The 18,898-nt window shown below is 46.5% G+C and overlaps 1 protein-coding gene and 1 long non-coding RNA gene across 4 annotated transcripts; both read left to right on the top strand.

Annotated features, from left to right (window-relative positions):
• Positions 1-629: 629 nt before the first annotated feature.
• Positions 630-4,677, top strand: LOC309336005. The gene is made up of 3 exons (XR_014153853.1): positions 630-864; positions 1,237-2,787; positions 3,893-4,677. It is a non-coding gene; the product is annotated as an uncharacterized lncRNA (long non-coding RNA).
• Positions 4,678-5,383: 706 nt separating this feature from the next.
• On the top strand, positions 5,384-18,836 carry LOC309337126 (neural proliferation differentiation and control protein 1-like). 3 transcript variants are annotated; one of them, XM_081853833.1, is made up of 9 exons: positions 5,386-5,644; positions 6,770-6,922; positions 7,377-7,490; positions 9,356-9,571; positions 11,619-11,685; positions 14,154-14,238; positions 15,004-15,086; positions 16,876-16,966; positions 18,546-18,836. In XM_081853833.1, the coding sequence occupies exons 1-9, from the start codon at positions 5,572-5,574 to the stop codon at positions 18,609-18,611; spliced, it is 948 nt and encodes a 315-aa protein (XP_081709959.1). In that variant the 5' UTR covers positions 5,386-5,571; the 3' UTR covers positions 18,612-18,836. The 3 variants fall into 3 exon arrangements, with proteins under 3 accessions (XP_081709960.1, XP_081709959.1, XP_081709958.1); XM_081853832.1 differs by having other exon boundaries at positions 5,388-5,644; positions 16,873-16,966; XM_081853834.1 differs by lacking the exon at positions 16,876-16,966 and having other exon boundaries at positions 5,384-5,644.
• The last annotated feature ends 62 nt before the right edge of the window (positions 18,837-18,898 follow it).

Genomic DNA, 18,898 nt, shown 5'->3' with positions numbered 1-18,898 from the left:
GTTTAAGGATTTTATTTTCAAGCGAATGATGTCTAAGAGGCATTGGAAAAACGCATTTTTTATTTATTTGCATTCGGATATTGCTAGGAAGGTCTCTCTGCGCCACTCTGTGGGCTAGTGGGCTTTTGATGTGCTGAATTTTAATTCTCTTCTTTAAACAACACAGCCAAACTAGACATGGTGGCCTGAGACCCAACTGGGATAATTCAAAGGGGAAGTGCAGCTTGTGTTGTAACTGTGACAATAGAAAGGAGGGAGTCCACCCTTTCCATGTCGTAATTTTCTAGACTGGATTCTAGCGCTGTCACTCCCCACAGAGCTATTTGCCCTGTGGGTTAAGACCAAAAGGTGCTCTGCTATGGGGCAAGCAGGTCCAAAGGAACAGTTTTCAGGCTGGGGGTAAAGATCACCAGTAATAATAATAATAATAATAATTATTATTATTATTATTATTATTTATTATTATTTATACCCCGCCCATCTGGCTTGGTTTCCCCAGCGGCTTCCAACAAAATGCTAAAATACAGTAACCTATTAAACATTAAAAGCTTCCCTAAACAGGGCTGCCTTCATATGTCTTCTAAAAGTTTGGTAGTTATTTTTCTCTTTGACATCTGGTGGGAGGGCTTTCCACAGGGCGGGTGCCACTACCCAGAAGGCCCTCTGCCTGGTTCCCTGTAACTTGGCTTCTCATAGCGAGGGAACCACCAGAAGGCCCTTGGCGCTGGACCTCAGTGTCTGGGCAGAACGATGGAGGTGGAGACGCTCCTTCAGGTATACTGGACCGAGGCCGTTTAGCAGAAAGACTTAAACCTCACAACCCGAATTCAAATACAGTCCCACTCAGTTGCTTTCCTCCTTAAAGTTAAAGGTAAAGGGACCCCTGACCATTAGGTCATGTCGTAGCCGACTCTGGGGTTGCAGCGCTCATCTCTCTTTATTGGCCGAGGGAGCCAGCGTACAGCTTCCGGGTCATGTGGCCAGCATGACTAAACCACTTCTGGCGAACCAGAGCAGCACACAGAAACGCCGTTTACCTTCCCGCCGGAGCGGTACCTATTTATCTACTTGCACTTTGACGTGCTTTCAAACTGCTAGGTTGGCAGGAGCTGGGACCAAGGAACACGAGCTCACCCCGTCGCGGGGATTCGAACCGCTGACCTTCTGATAGGCAAGTCCTAGGCTCTGTGGTTTAACCCACAGCGCCACACGCATCCCTCTGCTTTCCTCTTTGAGGACGGAGAAAAGGAACTTTAGTCACAGATCTCCTTCTAGGAAAAAGTACATGTGACTCACTGTGTGCATTGCAGAACTTAATGGAGTATATAGGTCTGGGATATATTAGAGCAACCCCCTGTAGCAATTCACAAAACATCAACAGGGTTAGATTATCTTTTATTCAGAAGAACAGCTTTATTCATTTATGCCATTAAAATCTTGTCTCAGTCGGAAGACCTTCACCCATATAGCTCTACGTGGAAGGCTTTGTAAAGAATTTCTCACAGGCCATGTGTAAAGGAATTCTTTCAAAGCCATATCAGCTATTGTAGTTCATAAATATATCTGTACACAGAGGTTGGAACTGATTGGGGTTTTTTTTTATTTTGAAGCCAAACTGTTATGCATCTAGCTTAAAGAGTTCTATTCAGAATCCCAGCATTTACATTTACTTAAATGTATAACAGAAGAAATTTCAGCAGCTTAGTGTGTGTGTGTGTGTGTGTGTGTGTGTGTGTGTGTGTGTTATTCAGGTTCAATATTTTGCATGATTACACTCGAAAATGCAAGGAAAATTGCACTGCAAAATCCCCACCATTTTCCAGGTTAACAGGATTGCAAATTGATTTTATTCCGGAAACAATGAACAGGGCACTAAACTTCCACTAGATTCTCTGAAGTGGCTTTTATGTTGTGTGAAATAAAGCTTAAACATGAATAGGTAAGGAAGGAATCATTGGGGAAATGGACTAAAGTGTGGGAACTGCCTGCACAACCCTAAATACAGTTCTGGGTACTGGTTTACAAAGCCCTATGCAGTTTGGAGCCAGGATACCTGAAAGATTGTCTCATCCTTTATGCACCCAAACAAACACTGAGCTCAGGTGGCCCATTCAATCGAGCCTTTAAGTGAATCAGCATCTATGAACATCCCTTCCAGTTAGATATCTGGCAAGCACTGTTTTGTCTGGTGTGGTGTTTTGTTTTGTTTTTTAGTTTCAACAGATATTCCTTTTCCAACAAGCCTGATAAGTGGCAATTTTTATTCCGGTCTGTATCTGTATCAGATTTGAAAATGTTTTCATTGTATGTCTTTTTTTTTAGTTTTCATTTATTTATTGTTAAATTGCTTTGGAACGTTTCCTGGGAAGAGATTAATAAATGAAACAAACAAACGAGCAAAAAAATATGCCGCAATTTGCATTTTTTCTCCTCCCGTTCCTGCTAATATTCCCTACTGGAACTTTTGTTATTCGTGGTTTTTCATCCCCATTAATCCATCAATAGGTTGCATCATCCTTTTAGGAGGAAGCCCTGTTCCTCTCCCCCCCCCACCTTGCCATCCCATTGCCATGACAACTGCAAGAGTCCAAGCTGGAGGAATTTACAGTATGGCAACCAGGAGAGGCGGTTACTATGGCAACCATTGGCGTGGAAAGTAGAGAGGAGATGGCTGCGCTAGGCCTCACTAACCAAGGAAAGGGCTTGGGAAGTTGCTAGCTGTTTCCCTCCTCCTTTCTGCAGGGACCCATGCCAGAAGATTTGCATTACAATTCAGAAAGTCAACAGGTGAAGCTTTCCTCCCATTGGCACAACTCTGTGCCAGGATAAGATGCACCTGTTTGATTTCTACCTGTCACACATAGTCAACTTGCTGGAAAAGAGGTGGCCAGACTAACTGAGGACTCTTGAGTTCTTCCAGAGGCGTTTTCTATATTCCAAAAAAAGAGAGCCAGGATTCCTGGGTACTTTGTGGGAAACGAGGTCATCTCTACAAAATGTATTTACCTGCATCTGCTCACTGTGGATAGATGTGTCTCCATGGAGACTCCAAGTATCCTTGTTGACCTGGCTTGGGTTTTATCCTTGAGCGGACAGTAAAACAGCAAATGCTCTCAAATCTTAGGCGCCATAACCTGTTACTCCCCACAGTTGATTTTTTTATTATTATTTGTATCCCAGCTTTCAGGATACAAATGTTTCTAAGTGACTTACATAAAAAAAATTAAGCCATAATAAACAATATCAACATATTAAAATCCTTGTTGATAGGTGGAAAGTGGTTAGCTCACTTGAGGCAATGTGGTGTAGTGGTTAGGGCAGGGGCAAGCAAACTTTTTCAGCAGGGAGCCGGTCCACTGTCCCTCAGACCTAGTGGGGGGCTGGACTATATTTTGAAGGGGGGGAAATGAACGAATTCCCACAAATAACCCAGAGATGCATTTTAAATAAAAGCACACATTCTACTCATGTGAAAACACGCTGATTCCCGGACTGTCCGTGGGCCGGATTTAGAAAGCAATTGGGCCGGCCCCGGCCCCCAGGCCTTAGTTTGTCTACCCATGGTTTAGGGTGTCAAGACTAGGGTTTGAATCCCCACTTGGCCAATGAAGCTCAATGGGTGTCAGTGTGCCAATCACAGCCTCTCAGCCTGACCTGCCTCATAGATTTTCCTGGGCATGGGGGGGGGGCGGGATTTCCAAAAGGTCTTGCCTTCTTGCGGTGTGTGTGTGTATGTGTGTTGAAAATAAAAAGCTCAACAATTTTGGGGTCTTCCTTAGGAAAGCTCAACAACTTTAGTTTTTCAGGTGTCCTGGAGTGTTCGCTCCAGGTTCTGCCTCCTTACACTTTATAAATAACTTTGTGTATGTAAAGTGTTTTTGTTTCTTTTTAGAGACTTGCTGATAATGAAGAGATGGAGGGTGGTCTTGGAAATCTGAACGCCAGGAAATTACTTCCTCATAAATCTGGGATTCTTGCTGCAGGCATGAATGGATGTTGGGTGATTCATCGCAGAATCAGAAGCAATAATGTCAACGCATGCTGCTATGCTTTAGCTACAATCCTAGACACACATCTACCTGGAAGTAAATCCTGGATAGTTCAGTTGGTGGAGCATGAGACTCTTAATCTCAGGGTACTGGGTTCAAGCCCCATGTTGGGCAAAAGATTCCTGCGTTTCAGGGGGTTGGATAGATGACCCATGCAGTCCCTTCCAACTCTACAATTCAGTGGGGCTTACTTCTGAATAGCCATGTATAAAATTCCACCACCAAGCTGGAACCATATACAGTAGACACTTTTCTTGGGAGGAGCAACCTCATGGAACATAAACACGTCATTGTTTGAGCATTTAGTTCCAGAAATGCAAATACGTTTTGTATCAAACTGCATTAAGAAATCACTAGATGAATCACACAGGGGTGCCTGCCTGTGTGTGCATCTGCCATCACTTTTAAGTTCATGTTTTGTGTTTAAAGCAATATTCTTATGCAAAGGTTGGCATAACCAGGTTGGGATAGCTAGGATAGCAGGCTTGTTGGTTTTGAATGTTTTATGTAGTTGTTTTTTTCCCCAATTTTGTTGTTCTGTGTGGGACAATGACAATAAAGATTATCGTATCATATGGCTTTGCAAATATTATCTTAAGCTTTTAGGGTGGGGAAAGGAATTAATCTTTATGTTTCTTAAAGAACAAATGCAAAAAAAGTGTACAGTTGTATCCCTAAAATTTTAGATTAAGAAATCCATTATGTTAGAGCCAGTGTGGCGTAGTGATTAGGACCTTGGGGACCTGGGTTCAAATGCCTCCTCAGCAATGAAGCTCAATGGGTGAACTTGCGTCAGCCACAGCCTCTCAGCCTGACATACCTCACAGGGTTGTTGTGGGGGTTAAATGAGGAGGGGGAAGAGCCATGTATCCCACCTTGAGCTCCCTGGAGAAAAGGTGGGACGTAATTGCAAGAAATTAAACAAGTAAACATTACCGCTCTTCCAAAATATTAGACTAAAAAGCTGGGAGAGCAGCCTTGGGATTCTTGAAAGCAATTATACATATAAATATTTTTCTTGGTATATGCGCCAAAATGTACAAGGGGAGCAAAACACCACCTCCGTCTCCCAGCTGTGGGCCTGCGACTCCCCTAATCTCTAAACCCCCCATCTGTACTTTCATTGACTCATATCCATTATATCTGCTATGCAAGGCTCCATCTCTGTCTCCAATCAACCTGTCAATCCATCCAGCTATTCGTCAATAAGTCTGTCCCCCATTCCTCCCCCACCTTGACAAGCTCTCAGCATTTTCCTTCCACCTATCTAATTCTCCATTCCTGCCTTTCACTCTCTCTCCCCACCCCCCCCCCGCCCCACGCACCCCACTCCTTACACCCTCCCATCCTTAGTTCATTCATAAAGATCCGCAGTCCCTCTCCCGGCCAGCGCCAGGTCTTCTCACGGATCCGACTATATGCCAGCAGCTGCAAAGGGGGGACAGCCCCCTGCGATAACTGGTTTGGGGGTGGGGGGGAAGGCTTAGCTCACCCCACCCACCCTGATTCATCTTGAGAGGAGATGCAGGGCAAAGCGATACGATGGCTGGGGTTCTTCGCCGCCCTGATAGCTACGGGGACCAACTGGGAAGCAGGTGAGGGGGGCACCTGGCTGGGGGGGCGTGGGGGGGGGAGGATGCAGAATCGTGGGGGTAGCGGGGGGGCGGGAGGGAATGGGAGCAGAAATGATGTGAGTGACAGGTGAAAACAGGAGAAGAAAGGGGCAGATGAGGGAAAGGAGGAGGGGAACAAAAAAGGGGGGATAAATATCCAGCCCATTAGAGCGGAGGAAAAGATGGGGGCGGGGGGGGGAGCAGGAGAACAATAAAGGAGATCAAAGGGGACCGGAGGTTGAATGGGAAAGCATAATACGCGAGGTCCCCTAGAGCGCAGACCCGGCTCTGGTGCTAGGGAACCCGGGAGTCTCAGCCTTTTCTGGACCCTTTGCTCTATGAACTTATTAGTGCTGCCTGTTTATCATCCATGCCAATGGACCTGAAGCCCCTTTCAGCTAAATGCCAAATTGGTTCGGGGCTGGGTGAGATGAGCGTGGCAGCACTCTGTACATGCTCTTGCCCTGATTGTTATACACGCGTTCCAAAAATGAATCCTGGCATCAAAGCCCAGGCTCAGATTAATTCCTGACTACTTTTCACCCAGAATTCTGTTCTCTGGTCTAAAGCACTAGACCCCTTTCTGGATAACTTTGGACATCTTGCTTTTCACCTTCATTGGCACGACCCTGGAGACTGAAATGTTGTTAAAGGACAAAGACGTCCTGGTTGCCCAATTTCCCCAAACTGCTAGCCCTCCCTGCTTCGTATACCCACCCCTTTGGAGAAAAAAAAGTTGGTTCTTCCCTTGCTTTGTTTCCTTCAGAGATTAACAGCTCTGTGACAGGTAACCATTCAACAGGTGCAGTTCCTCCCCATATAGAGATGCTGAGATGGTAAATGCTCTCTACCTGTTTGATCCCTGCTTTTGTGAGGCCCGCAGGAGCCCTGGGTGAAGGAAAAGAAGGTGGCAGTCCTGTTTTCTGACTATGCTTACACTTTTGCACATTGAAATGAAAAAATAACAAGAGAGGATCTTTGTTCAATATGAAATGCTGAAGACAGGGATGTGATAAAACTTCTACGCAAGAACAATGCTGGCTGGTGCATCTGGGTGCCCCTGTTGCAACGTTTTTCAGAAAGCCATAACATTTATTTATTTTCCAGACCCCCTCTGCCCAGCCAAGTACAAAGTCAACTGTCTGCTCCGTCAACGTCTGGGCTGCGGGCCGGAAGGAGCACCTACCTGTGGCCCTTGCTTCCCCAATTATGAGGAGGACTCTAGCGGAAACTGTGTGCAGAAGAAGGTCCCTAAGCAGGGTGAGGTCTGTGGGGAGGGGGGAGGGACCTGGGGAAGAGCCCAAGGGCTTTAGAGGGACAGCTGAATGGCTGAGGAGACTGGGAGCAGAGAGGGGATCTGTAAAAAAGGTAAAGGTAAAGGACCCCTGGATGGTTAAATCCAGTCAAAGGCGACTATGGGGTGTGGCGCTCATCTTGCTTTCAGGCTGAGGGAGCCGGCGTTTGTCCACAGGCAGCTTTTCCAGGTCATGTGGCCACCATGACTAAACCACTTCTGGTGCAACACCGTGACACAAACCAGAGCACACAGAAATGCCATTTACCTTCCCGCCACAGCGGTACCTATTTATCTACTTGCACTGGTGTGCTTTCGAACTGCTAGGTTGTCAGGAGCTGGGACGGAGCAACGGGAGCTCACCCCGTCGTGCAGATTGTGACCTGATTTTCTCTCTTAACACCTTCTCTCTTTTTTCAGAAAGCAAAACAAAAGGCCAGAAGAAGCCCAAAGACCTGCTCGCTCTCATCCTTTCTCTTCTGGCCAAGCATGAGAAAGGGCTGAAGCCATCAGACATGGAGACCACTTGGCCTGGTAGGCGAAGCCAACAGACGCACCTCTTTTCCCAGCATACATAGGGAGCTGCCTTATACCAAGTTAGATGATTGGTCCATCAAGCTCACTCCCAGCATTCCAGACCCATTGGCTGTGCTGATGGGAGTTGGAGTCCATGAACATCTGGGAAGGCCACTGTTTAGCTAGTGTTGTCCTGAGGGCTAGAAACTATGACTGTCCTATGAGCTATTTAAACTTAAGGGACTGGGGAGAATACAACACAAAAACAGCCCAGGTGGTCATCCCACTGTTAAGTACTACGCGTTTTCCAATCATTCCCTTTTTGATAGCTCCCTGGACCACATCTTCTTACCTTTGATGAAGGGGTTCTCCTGAAGATTGAGATTGGTTGTTCTGAAGGGTTTCCCTGAAGAACAGCCTCATTTGAAACATATTGGGCCTAGTAACTGGTTTCTTGCTGATTTATTCAAAGCATGTTGACCATGCTCTTCAGCATGTGTCTCAGGGAGCCTTTTCAGCTGTTCCACTAGGGGGTGATATAATGCAGGGAGTAAGGGAAAAGATTTTCCAACTAATTTAAGGTGCCTCACTATTTGCCCTTGCAAGTACGTAGTAGAAGTCTAGGTTTTTGCAGCTGAAGAGCTTCTGTCGTCCTACTGTAACCTATCCACTTAATAATAATAATAATAATAATAATAATAATAATAATAATAATTTATTATTTATACCCCGTCCAACTGGCTGAGTTTCCCCAGCCACTTTGAGCGGCTCCCAATCAAGTGTTAAAAACAATACAGCATTAAATATTAAAAACTTCCCGGAACAGGGCTGCCTTCAGATGTCTTTTGAAGAGAGGATAGCTGCTTATTTCCTTCACATCTGATGGGAGGGCGTTCCACAGGGCGGGCGCCACTACCGAGAAGGCCCTGTGTCTGGTTCCCTGTAACCTCACTTCTCACAATGAGGGAACCACCAGAAGGGCCTTGGCACTGGACCTCAGTGTCTGGGCTGGATGATGGGGGTGGAGACGCTCCTTCAGGTATACTGGACCGAGGCCGTTTAGGGATTTAAAGGTCAGCACCAGCACTTTGAATTGTGCTCGGAAATGTACTGGGAGCCAATGCAGGACTGGTGTTATGTGGTCTCAGCAGCCGCTCCCTGTCACCAGTCTAGCTGCCGCATTGTGGATTAATTGCAGTTTCCGGGTCACCTTCAAAGGTAGCCCCTTAAAACAGCAACATCAGACTTTGAGTGGTTTGGAAAGTGATGGCGCACTGAAAAATCTGGGATGAGCAAATAATTAACGGGAAGGTGCAGGTAAATAAACAGGAATTCTGGATGACTGCTCACAATATTGTATAACCTCTCTTGCAAACTAATCAGAATGAATACTTGATAAAGACCAGACTTAGTGCTCAGGAACCTCCTCCCCTCCTCATTTGTGCATCACCACACCCTCCTCAAATCTGCTCCTGGAGGGGAGGTCAGGAGAACCCCCAGAACAGAATATGGGTGGAGGAGAGGAGAGATTGTTCTGCTGATGAGCAGAAATGCTTGGCACAATCTAATGAGCACCAGGTTGAATGCAACCCATAGGCTCAACTCCCCTGTTAGGTCTAATCTGATGCAAACAAACTCTCCTAGCTCAGTCGGTAGAGCATGAGACTCTTAATCTCAAGGTTGTGGGTTCGAGTCCCGCGTTGGGCAAAAGATTCCTGCATTGCAGGGGTTTAGACTAGAATGAACCTTGTGGTCCCTTCCAGCTTTAGGATTCTATGAATGCAACTCATTGCCTAACCTCCGCATAAGCTTTGTGCAAGCAAATCAGGACGAGAGCTCCATAAATAAGAAGACTTTATTTATATTGACACCTTGCTTTTCAGGCAGCATGGAGGGGTTTGAACCACCCAGCTCCCCCACTTCCTTCCCCGCCTCTTTCCCCCCAAATGCCTCCTACTCCGTGAGCGGCAGCCCAGCTTCTTCCGAGTCGTATGAAGACACCCCAGTCTCAGCCACCACGCCCCCCACAAGAGTGAAAGTGGATTTCAAGCAAAGGTCCCGACCTCCGGCTACAAGTCTGAACAAAGCGGTGTCGCTTAGTGAGTAGGAGCGATTCTGCCCAGATTGGGGGGGGGGGGGCAAGGGAGACACAGGGACCGGGCTGCTTGAAGAGGGGAATGTGGGGTGTGGCGAATGGATGGCTTTAAAAGAGGGTTAGATGATATTATTGGGGTGCATGGGGTGTTAGAGGAGGGGTTGTACTTCTGTTGGGGAGGGTACATCATGCTTCTTCTAGGGTGGTTTGTCCACCTTTGGTCCCCACCCTGCACTCAGCTCTCACCTGCAGCTCCTAGAAGCTGCCAGCATGTGACAGCAGCCACACCTGGGAACGGCTTTGAGTGGCTGGCTAAACCAGTACAGTGGTACCTCGGGTTAAGAACTTAATTCGTTCTGGAGGTCCATTCTTAACCTGAAACTGTTCTTAACCTGAGGTACCACTTTAGCTAATGGGGTCTCCCGCTGCTGCCGCACAATTTCTGTTCTCATTCTGAGGTAAAGTTCTTAAGCTGAGGTACTATTTCTGGGTTAGCAGAGTCTGTAACCTGAAGTGTCTGTAACCCGAGGTACCACTGTATCTGAAGAAGTGTGCATGCACACAAAAGCGTATACCCAGAACATACTTAGTTGGTTTCTAAGGTGCTACTGGACATTTTTTTTATTTATTTCGACTGCGTCAGACCGACATGGCTACCTACCTGAATCTGGCTAAACCAGGTGAGGGGAGCCAACGGGTCTCAAACCCTCAGTGAGTTAGGGTCCTCCCCTGCATGCAAAGACAGGCTTCAGTGAACTGAGCAGATGGGTCCAATTGTGGGTCAACCAGTCAAGAAGGCGGTTTCTGCACATGCTATAGAGAAGAAGAAGAGGAGGAGTTTAATAATAATAATAATGATAATTTATTATTTATACCCCGCCCAACTGGCTGAGTTTCCTCAGCCACTCTGGGTGGCTTCCAATCAAGTGTTAAAAACAATACAGCATCAAGTATTAAAAACTTCCCTAAACAGGGTTGCCTTCAGATGTCTTTTAAAGAGAAGATAGCTGCTTATTTCCTTCACATCTGAAGGGAGGGCGTTCCACAGGGCAGGCGCCACTACCGAGAAGTCCCTCTGTCTGGTTCCCTGTAACCTCACTTCTCGCAATGAGGGAACCGCCAGAAGGCCCTCAGCGCTGGACCTCAGTGTCCGGGCTGAACGATGGGGGTGGAGATGCTCCTTCTGGTATACAGGACCCAGGCCGTTTGGATTTGATATCCCGCTTTATCACTACCTGAAGGAGTCTCAAAGCAACTAACATTCTCCTTTCCCTTCCTCCCCTACAACAAATACTCTGTGAGGTGAGTGCGGCTGAGAGACTTCAGAGAAGTGTGACTAGCCCAAGGTCACCCAGCAGCTCCATGTGGAGGAGTGGAGAAGTGAGCCCGGTTCACCAGATTACGAGTCCACCTCTCTTAACCACTACACCACACTAGAGGGGGCAGAGGGGGCTCGTCCACCTGGGAAAAGAGCATGGGCATAGCAGCTGCCCCCCTAGAACAAGCAAAGCAATAGAAATACTTAAGTAACTTACCAATCATGTCATTTCTGCCCCACCCCCAACAAAAATCCTGGCTACGTCCATTATAGTCCACCTCCACTTTTGGGAGGCTGGATGCTTCTGAATATTAGTACAGTGGTCCCTTGGTTCTCAAACTTAATCCGTTCCAGGAGTCCATTCAACTCCCGAAACCGTTCAAAAACCAAGGCGCAGCGTCCGATTGGCTGCAAGAGCTTCCTGCACTCAAGCGGAAGCTGCGTTGGACGTTCGGCTTCCGAAAAACGTTTGCAAACCGGAACACTTACCGCTGGGTTTGTGGCATTCGGGGGCCGATTTGCTCAACAACTAAACTGTTTATAGCTGGAAATCGAAGGAATGGAGAGTTCTGTTGTGCTTAGGTCTCCTGTTTGCTGCTGGCCACTGGGAGAACAAGGCTCTGGATCATATCACTGGTCTGATCCTGCAGGCTCCTCTTCTGTCCTTATGTGTTTGTTTCTAGAGGTGTTCCTTTATATCTGACACTCAAAGGGTTAACTGTGGTCCTTACAGCTCTCGTGGTGATGTGCACAGTGACAGGGGTTTCCGGACTGGTAGTTGCTGCTATGTGCTGGTACAGGTAGGAAATATCCTTCCCCCATATTTGCTATGATGATGATGATGATAATGATGATGTTAGCACAACGATGTCATTGGTACTTTACCAAGTTCCACAAGCCAAAAGACCAGTCGTTGCTCCCAATGAGATTAAAATCTAAATTCATTCAGGGACAAAGTCAGCATGCGAAAGAGAGAAGCAAAAACAAGAGAAAGGAGTGAGGCCTGCAACAAAATGTTGCAGCACAGAGAGCCTTTTGTTCAGGATGCCAGCTGCTCCCTCGCCCCTGGTTTCACATTCTTTCCCCCAGCAGCCAGCCTGTGTACACACTGCAGGTGGAATTCGACATAGTGCAAGGAATGAGGTTGGCTTGCACAATGGGACGTTCCCTCCTCTCTGACCCCCCCCCCCTCTGCCCTGGACCTCCTAAACCTGTTCTGGGATCTCTCCCAACCCTTCAGAGCACAACTGGGGGGCACGGTAGGTGGGGGAGTCCTGTTACACAAGCCAAACTGGTTCCACGCACACAGCAACTTACTCGAATCCTGCCCCACACATTTGAAGCATATAATTCCACCCCCCCCCATTAATTTTGGGAACCACAGTTTGTCAACGGCACAGGGAATTTTTAGCCCTGCCAGAGGTGAACTGAAATTCCCAGGATTCTCTCTGGGGAGAAGCAATGCACTTTAAATTTATGGTTTGTATGCAACCCAACATCCAGTATTCTGTGAATACGAAGCATGTTCAGTATACCTTAGAGTTGTCAGGTTCCCATCATCACAATTACACCCCCCCCTTCAAATGTATTTTGAACTCTTCCAAATCTTGGGACTCCCCCAACTCTGCTGATACATTGCTATTGTGCATGAGTGATGCAATTTTTTGGTAAGACATAATGCAAGTCCTTGATTTCTTATCACATATCAACAATGCCCAAGCATGATTCTGTAGAAAATCTATAATTTGTTGCCTTCAGACCATAATTCCATTTGCCTATTAATGTGAATGGGAGATAATGTCTGAGATCTCTGCAGGCTGTGTGTGTTTTTTTCAATTTGAGTTAGTATACACAAGTTTATATGCAGTTTGTACGTAATTAATTGCATTTGCTTTTAAATGTTGAGCGTTCAAGTGAGGGATTGCTTTTGTTGTTATAGCTCCTTTGAATAATAATTGACCCAAACAAGCTAGACTGTTTTGAAAACCAAATTCTCCAGTTTTTTTTGCACCATATTGAGATACAGTTGCTTTGGGGTTGATTTTTTTGCTAGATAGCCATCGGCACTCACAACACTGAGCGTTTGAAATAAAGGGAATGAGATTAGATAGGTGAAAACACAGTTATGTAGGGTTGGCTTCTATAAGGGATGATGAAACAGTTTTGAGACAAAAGGTTTTGTGAAAGAGATGAAGCAACAGAGAAAATGTGTGCAGCAACAAAAGGCCAGAAGAGAGAGGAAGGAAGGTAGCCTTACCTTCTGATGCAACATCCCCAGAGTTTGCTTCTTCAAATATTTTTATTTATTATATTTTTAACTGTCCTACCTGTCAGGGTTGCATACATTGTCTCCCCCACCCTACCCCCAGATTATCCTCGTAAGGACCTTTTGAGGTAGATTAGAGCCTTCATGTGGTCGGCCATTGCAGGGGGTTCAGCTAGAGGACCTCCGGGGTTCTTTCCAACGCTACAATTCTATGATTCTACGACTGAGTGGGGATTTGAATTTATGTCTTTGTAGCCAAAGAGCGAGGGACGCGGGTGGCACTGTGGGTTAAACCACAGAGCCTAGGACTTGCCGATCAGAAGGTCGGTGGTTCAAATCCCCGCGACGGGGTGAGCTCCCGTTGCTCTGTCCCAGCGCCTGCCAACCTAGCAGTTCAAAAGCACGTCAAAGTGCAAGTAGATAAATAGGGCGGGAAGGTAAACGGCGTTTCTGTGCACTGCTCTGGTTCGCCAGAAGCGGCTTAGTCATGCTGGCCCCATGACCCGGAAGCTGTACACTGGCTCCCTCGGCCAATAGAGCGAGATGAGCGCCGCAACCCCAGAGTCGGCCACGACTGGACCTAATGGTCAGGGGTCCCTTTACCTTTACCTAGCCAAAGAGCAGCAATCTAGCCATCACTCCACCTTGGGGCAGGGGGGTCACACATGATATCTAGAAGTCTTTTTTTCTTTTTTTGGAAATGATATTGGCCATTTCTTTCACTCTGCACATGCCCCAGGGCACTCTTTCTTAAAATCGTACTCTTGATCGCAAAAGGCCCATATATTGCAAGCAAAATATCTCCCTCCCACCCCGCTCCACACAGAAGGAAATGGGGCCTGCCCAGGTTTAAAAAGCAGGAATATGAAAACGACGCAGGGAGGCTGTTCTCACAAGAGCTTTTGTGGTGATGCTGTAAACATGTGCCAAAACTCAAATTGCGGACTGTGGGGTTGTTTGCTTGCCATGCTTAAAAGAAATCATCATTCGATTCATTTCCAGGCTACAGAAGGAAGTACACTTGACTCAGAAGATGGCTTACGCAGGCAGCCGGGGGAACCAATATCGATATCATCAGCCCAGCGCAGTATGTGACTTTGCCATTGATTGAATGCTCACTTGGGGCGGGAGGTGCTGGGAGCCCCCTGCCCCCCTGACAGCCCTCAGATCATCACTTTAGAACCCAAGGGGGACATCCAGTGGCATGAATCAGGGGCATGTGAAAGCCTGCAATTCTTTAAACCCAGTTAGACTTTGGAACTCTCTGCCACAAGATGCAGCGGCCACCAACTAACTCACCACCCTGAGAGCTATATATTACCTATCGTATCTGGAGCAGTATATGCCGGTGAGCTTCCCAGCATCAGTTCAGCTACTGTGGGAAATAATAATAATAATAATTTATTTATACCCCACCCATCTGGCTGGGTTTCCCCAGCCACTCTGGGCGGCTTCCAACTGAATATTAAAAACAATACAGCATCAGACATTAAAAACTCCCCTAAACAGGGTCGCCTTCAGTTGTCTTTTAAAAGTAAAATAGTTGACATCTGCTGGGAGGGCGTTCCACAGGGCAGGCGCCACTACCAAGAAGGCCCTCTGCCTGGTTCCCTGTAACTTTGCTTCTCGCAGTGAGGGAACCGCCAGAAGGGCCTTGGCACTGGACCTCAGTGTCCGGGCTGGATGATGGGGGTGGAGACACTCCTTCAGGTATACTGGACCGAGGCCGTTTAGGGCTTTAAAGGTCAGCACCAACACTTTGAACTGTGCTCGGAAATGGGAAGCTGTGCTAAATAAGCCTTTGTTTTGGTCCAGACTGGGCTATTCTTACATTTTCTCTGATCCCCTCTAGTACATGGACTCCCGACTAGCTCAGTCGTGCCAAGTTCATCACTATCAACATCAGAAGAAGCTTCTCACCACAACCAGTGAGGAGTAAGTGTGCTCTTTTCCACATCTCTCCATGGGAATGGGAAGGTGGGGGCCAAGCAATCACCAAGAGCAGAAAGGGGCTGCTTAAAGGCTCTCTGGTGAAACTTTCAGTCCCTTGAAAGCAGCTGGAAGAGCCCCGCCCCAGCCTGGGGCCATTGTAGATGTTTTGATGTGTGGGGTGGGTGAAAGTTGCCATTCGAAACATCTGGTTGGATAAATTTCACACTGAATGTCTTTTCAGTGTCCAGGCATAGTCCTGATTATTCTCCCCCGTCTTTTAAATCACTTTTTAAAGTGATTTAACTGTGTTAACTTTGTTGGGTTTCCCCCACTTTAATCCCTGTTTCCTTCGATTTGTTCCCAATCTTTTTATTATTATTATTGTTATTATTAAATTTATTCATTTGGTTATTCAAATTATAATTTTACAGAAATATATCAAACATAAATCATAAAAACAAGATTCCAAGGAATCTCCCATCCTCCTTTTTGTGGGTCCTGTTATTTATAATTTCCTTCTGCATCTTTTATGATAGTCCAAATCTTTTACTTCTCCATTGGATCCGGAATTCACCCTTAAACTACAAGTGATATTCCAATCCTGCTAACGATTTAACTGTTTACAATGGTCTTTAAAATAAGTTACAAATTTTACCTGATTTGTTCCCAGGCTTAACTGATGTCATTTTTCCTTTTTATAACACTGGATATTGTATATTTTATGTTGCAAGCTGCTCAGAGAACTTCTTTGTAGCCTGCAGGGTAGCTCAGTTGGTAGAGCACAAGACTCTTAATCTCAAGGTTGTGAGTTTGAGCCCCATGTTAGGTGAAATTTTTCCTCATTGCAGGGGGTTGAACCAATTGATCTTACAGTCCCTTCCAACTCTACCATTCTATGAGCTCATCAACACAAAGAAGTCCTTCTTTTTTCTGATCCTGATCCTATACTAGACTATGCTACGCCAAAATGTTTAAATGTTTCTTTGATTGTCCTTGAATCTTCCCACCCCATCCTTTCATGCCACACCGCAGGAGTAAATCCAGGAACCGGCGGTGGGGAGGATATATTTTTGGAAAGTGGCTGGAACCTCTAGCAGTGGTGTCCAAACTTTTTTCTTTCTTTTTTTATACATATTTTTGTTAGATTTTTAATATATCATTTTCAACAGTCATTCAACATAGGTCACATCTTATACAATTTTTTGGACTTCAAACACATCTGAAAATTTTCCAGTTTTTTCACTTAATTTACATTTCTTAATTTCACTATTGCTTTTAATTATCTATTAACTCTCTCATCATAGCCTGCCTTACAATATTTCATATATTCCTCCTGACAAAACTTCTTGCAGCCCTACAAGCGTAATCTGTTGATTACAGTTGCTTTTCAAATAGTTATGCCAGTCTTCTGAGAATCTTTGGTCCCGCAGGTTTCGAATCCTTCCTGTCATCTTATCTAGTTCTGCATAGTCGGTGTCCAAACGTTTTTCAAAGAGGGCCAGATTTGATGAAGTGAAGGGCCGTGAGGGCCAACCTAAGTTGTTGACCTTTTTTCAGGATTGAAGTGGTTGAGCTTTTTTAGGGTTGAAATTGTTGAGCTTCTTTTAGGATTGAAGTTGCTGAGGTATTTTTTTTAGGATTTTAGCCCAGGAAATAAACTGCCATAGGGGCCAGATTAAACCGACCGGCAGGCTGGATTAGGCCCCTGAAATTGATTTTTGGACATGCCTACCTAGGGGTTTCCATTTCCTGAGCTCCCTCATCTCACACTGTTGCCTCCTTCCTTCAGCAGAGAAGCCCCCAAACCAGTAGAGCAGCTCTCCACGGAGTCAGAGACTGAGAACGGAGATTACACCGTGTACGAGTGTCCGGGACTGGCGCCGGTATGTATGGCAAGGGCCCAGGTTCAGTTTCTTGGCTTCTGCAGGTAAGGCCAGTGTTGGCAGTCCTGGCCTAGACGAACCGATGATCTGTCTCCATATAAGCAACCTTCATTGTGATTTGGAATGCTTCTGTGGGTGGTGTGTGAAGAGCCAACCCAGGGAATTTTGCTGCCAGGGGCAGAAACCCTGACGCCACCCCTGGATGAAACTTTGCAGAGCTCTATAGCATAGGCTGAGAAGCGGGTGGCGCTGTGGGTTAAACCACAAAGCCTAGGTCAGCGGTTCGAATCCCTGCGACGGGGTGAGCTCCCGTTGCTCGGTCCCTGCTCCTGCCAATCTAGCAGTTCGACAGCACATCAAAGTGCAAGTAGATAAATAGGTACCGCTCCGGCGGGAAGGTAAACAGCATTTCTGTGCGCTGCTCTGGTTCGCCAGAAGCGACCTAGTCATGCTGGCCACATGACCCGGAAGCTGTACGCCGGCTTCCTCGACCAGTAAAGCGAGATGAGCGCCACAACCCCAGAGTTGTCCGCGACTGGACCTAACAGTCAGGGGTCCCTTTACCTTTACCATAGGCTAAATAAGGTTGAGCAGCAAACTCCCAATGTTACTTTCTGAAACCAATTCTGTACAGTGGTACCTTGATTTAAGAACAGTCCGGTTTAAGAACGATTTGGTATACAAACTCCGCAAAACTGGAAATAGTGTCTTGGTTTGAGAATTTGACCTTGGTCTAAGAACGGAATCCAAACGGTGGAAGGGCATCGGCGGTGGGAGGCCTCATTAGGTAAAGTGCGCCTCTGTTTAAGAACGGTTTTGGTATAAGAACGGATTTCTGGAACGGATTAAGTTCGTAAACCGAGGTACTACTGTAGATGGGAGTGGGACCACTGCGCCCCCTGCTCCAACCCACACAGCAGATGCAGTAGGAGATCATGGTTGGGCCTTTCATAGGAGATCATGGTTGAGCCTCTGAGAGGAGATTGAAGATAAAGCAATCATGCTTGCACTGCCTATCTCTCTTGTGCAAGAGGTCACGCACGGGGCAGTGAGAGCTGTCCTGGTGCCGCCCCTTGACCTGAACCTGAATTGAAATGCCTAGAGATAATCTATCTTCCAATTGTGCCTGGAGCCAGACGCCCGCAATCTTCTTGAACACCTCACCTGCAAAAAACAAAACAAAAATCTTCTGAATTCAGAGTGGGTTTCTTAAGAAGTGGCCACACAGCTGCCTCTTTCAAGTAGGCCAGGACCTCACCCTCTTGAGATGTGTCATTTATTATCTCCTGGAACTACTCAGCCAATCGCTTTTGGCTAACTGCAATTAGCCAAGGTGGGCAAGGGTCAGGAAGGGTCAAGTTGTCAGCCAAACAGACCATGTCCGCACCGAGTGAAACCGATGCCGTAAACTCAGACTAGACTTCATATTACATACTTGCACAGGAATTATACCAGGACAGGCACGGAGGTCAGAGGGGATATGATTCTGCTGCACATGTGGGTTGGCCGCTGGGAATTTGGTTCCTTTCCTTTTCCAAGAATGCTTTGATTAACAACAACTCCTCTTCTCTTTCTGCAGAGTGGAGAGATGGAGATCCACAACCCTCTCTTTGATACCTCCACACTAAACCGATGCCCTCCCTAAGTGCATATCCCCCCCTCTCTCTTTCTCTCTCTCCTTTCTCTTCTCATCCACATCTCCAACTCCTGGATTAATAGAGGGATGATGCAGCTTCAGAGTCATAAAAAAACAAAAACAACCCACTCCCATTAGAGGCCGATTGTCCACCATTCCTCTTTAAAGAAAGGCAGCTATGGTATGACTCAGCCATCAGTCTCACACACACACACACACACACACACACACACACACACACACACACCACCACCACCACCACCATCCCACCCACCTTCATCTTCTGGGAATGGTTC

The sequence above is a fragment of the Podarcis erhardii genome, assembly GCF_964252035.2.
Source record: "Podarcis erhardii genome assembly, chromosome: 2".
In the NCBI taxonomy this organism is placed as follows: domain Eukaryota; kingdom Metazoa; phylum Chordata; class Lepidosauria; order Squamata; family Lacertidae; genus Podarcis; species Podarcis erhardii.
The sequence above is the reverse complement of the archived record's forward strand: the minus strand, read 5'-3'. Positions and strand labels throughout refer to the sequence as shown.

Bases quoted from the DNA above. Each gene is read 5' to 3' on its own strand.
- LOC309337126 (XM_081853832.1), top strand. From the start codon at position 5,572: ATGCAGGGCAAAGCGATACGATGGCTGGGGTTCTTCGCCGCCCTGATA. The intron at 6,923-7,376 runs GTGAGGTCTGTG...CTCTTTTTTCAG, and splicing joins GAAGAAGGTCCCTAAGCAGG to AAAGCAAAACAAAAGGCCAG. The intron at 14,239-15,003 runs GTATGTGACTTT...GATCCCCTCTAG, and splicing joins GATATCATCAGCCCAGCGCA to TACATGGACTCCCGACTAGC.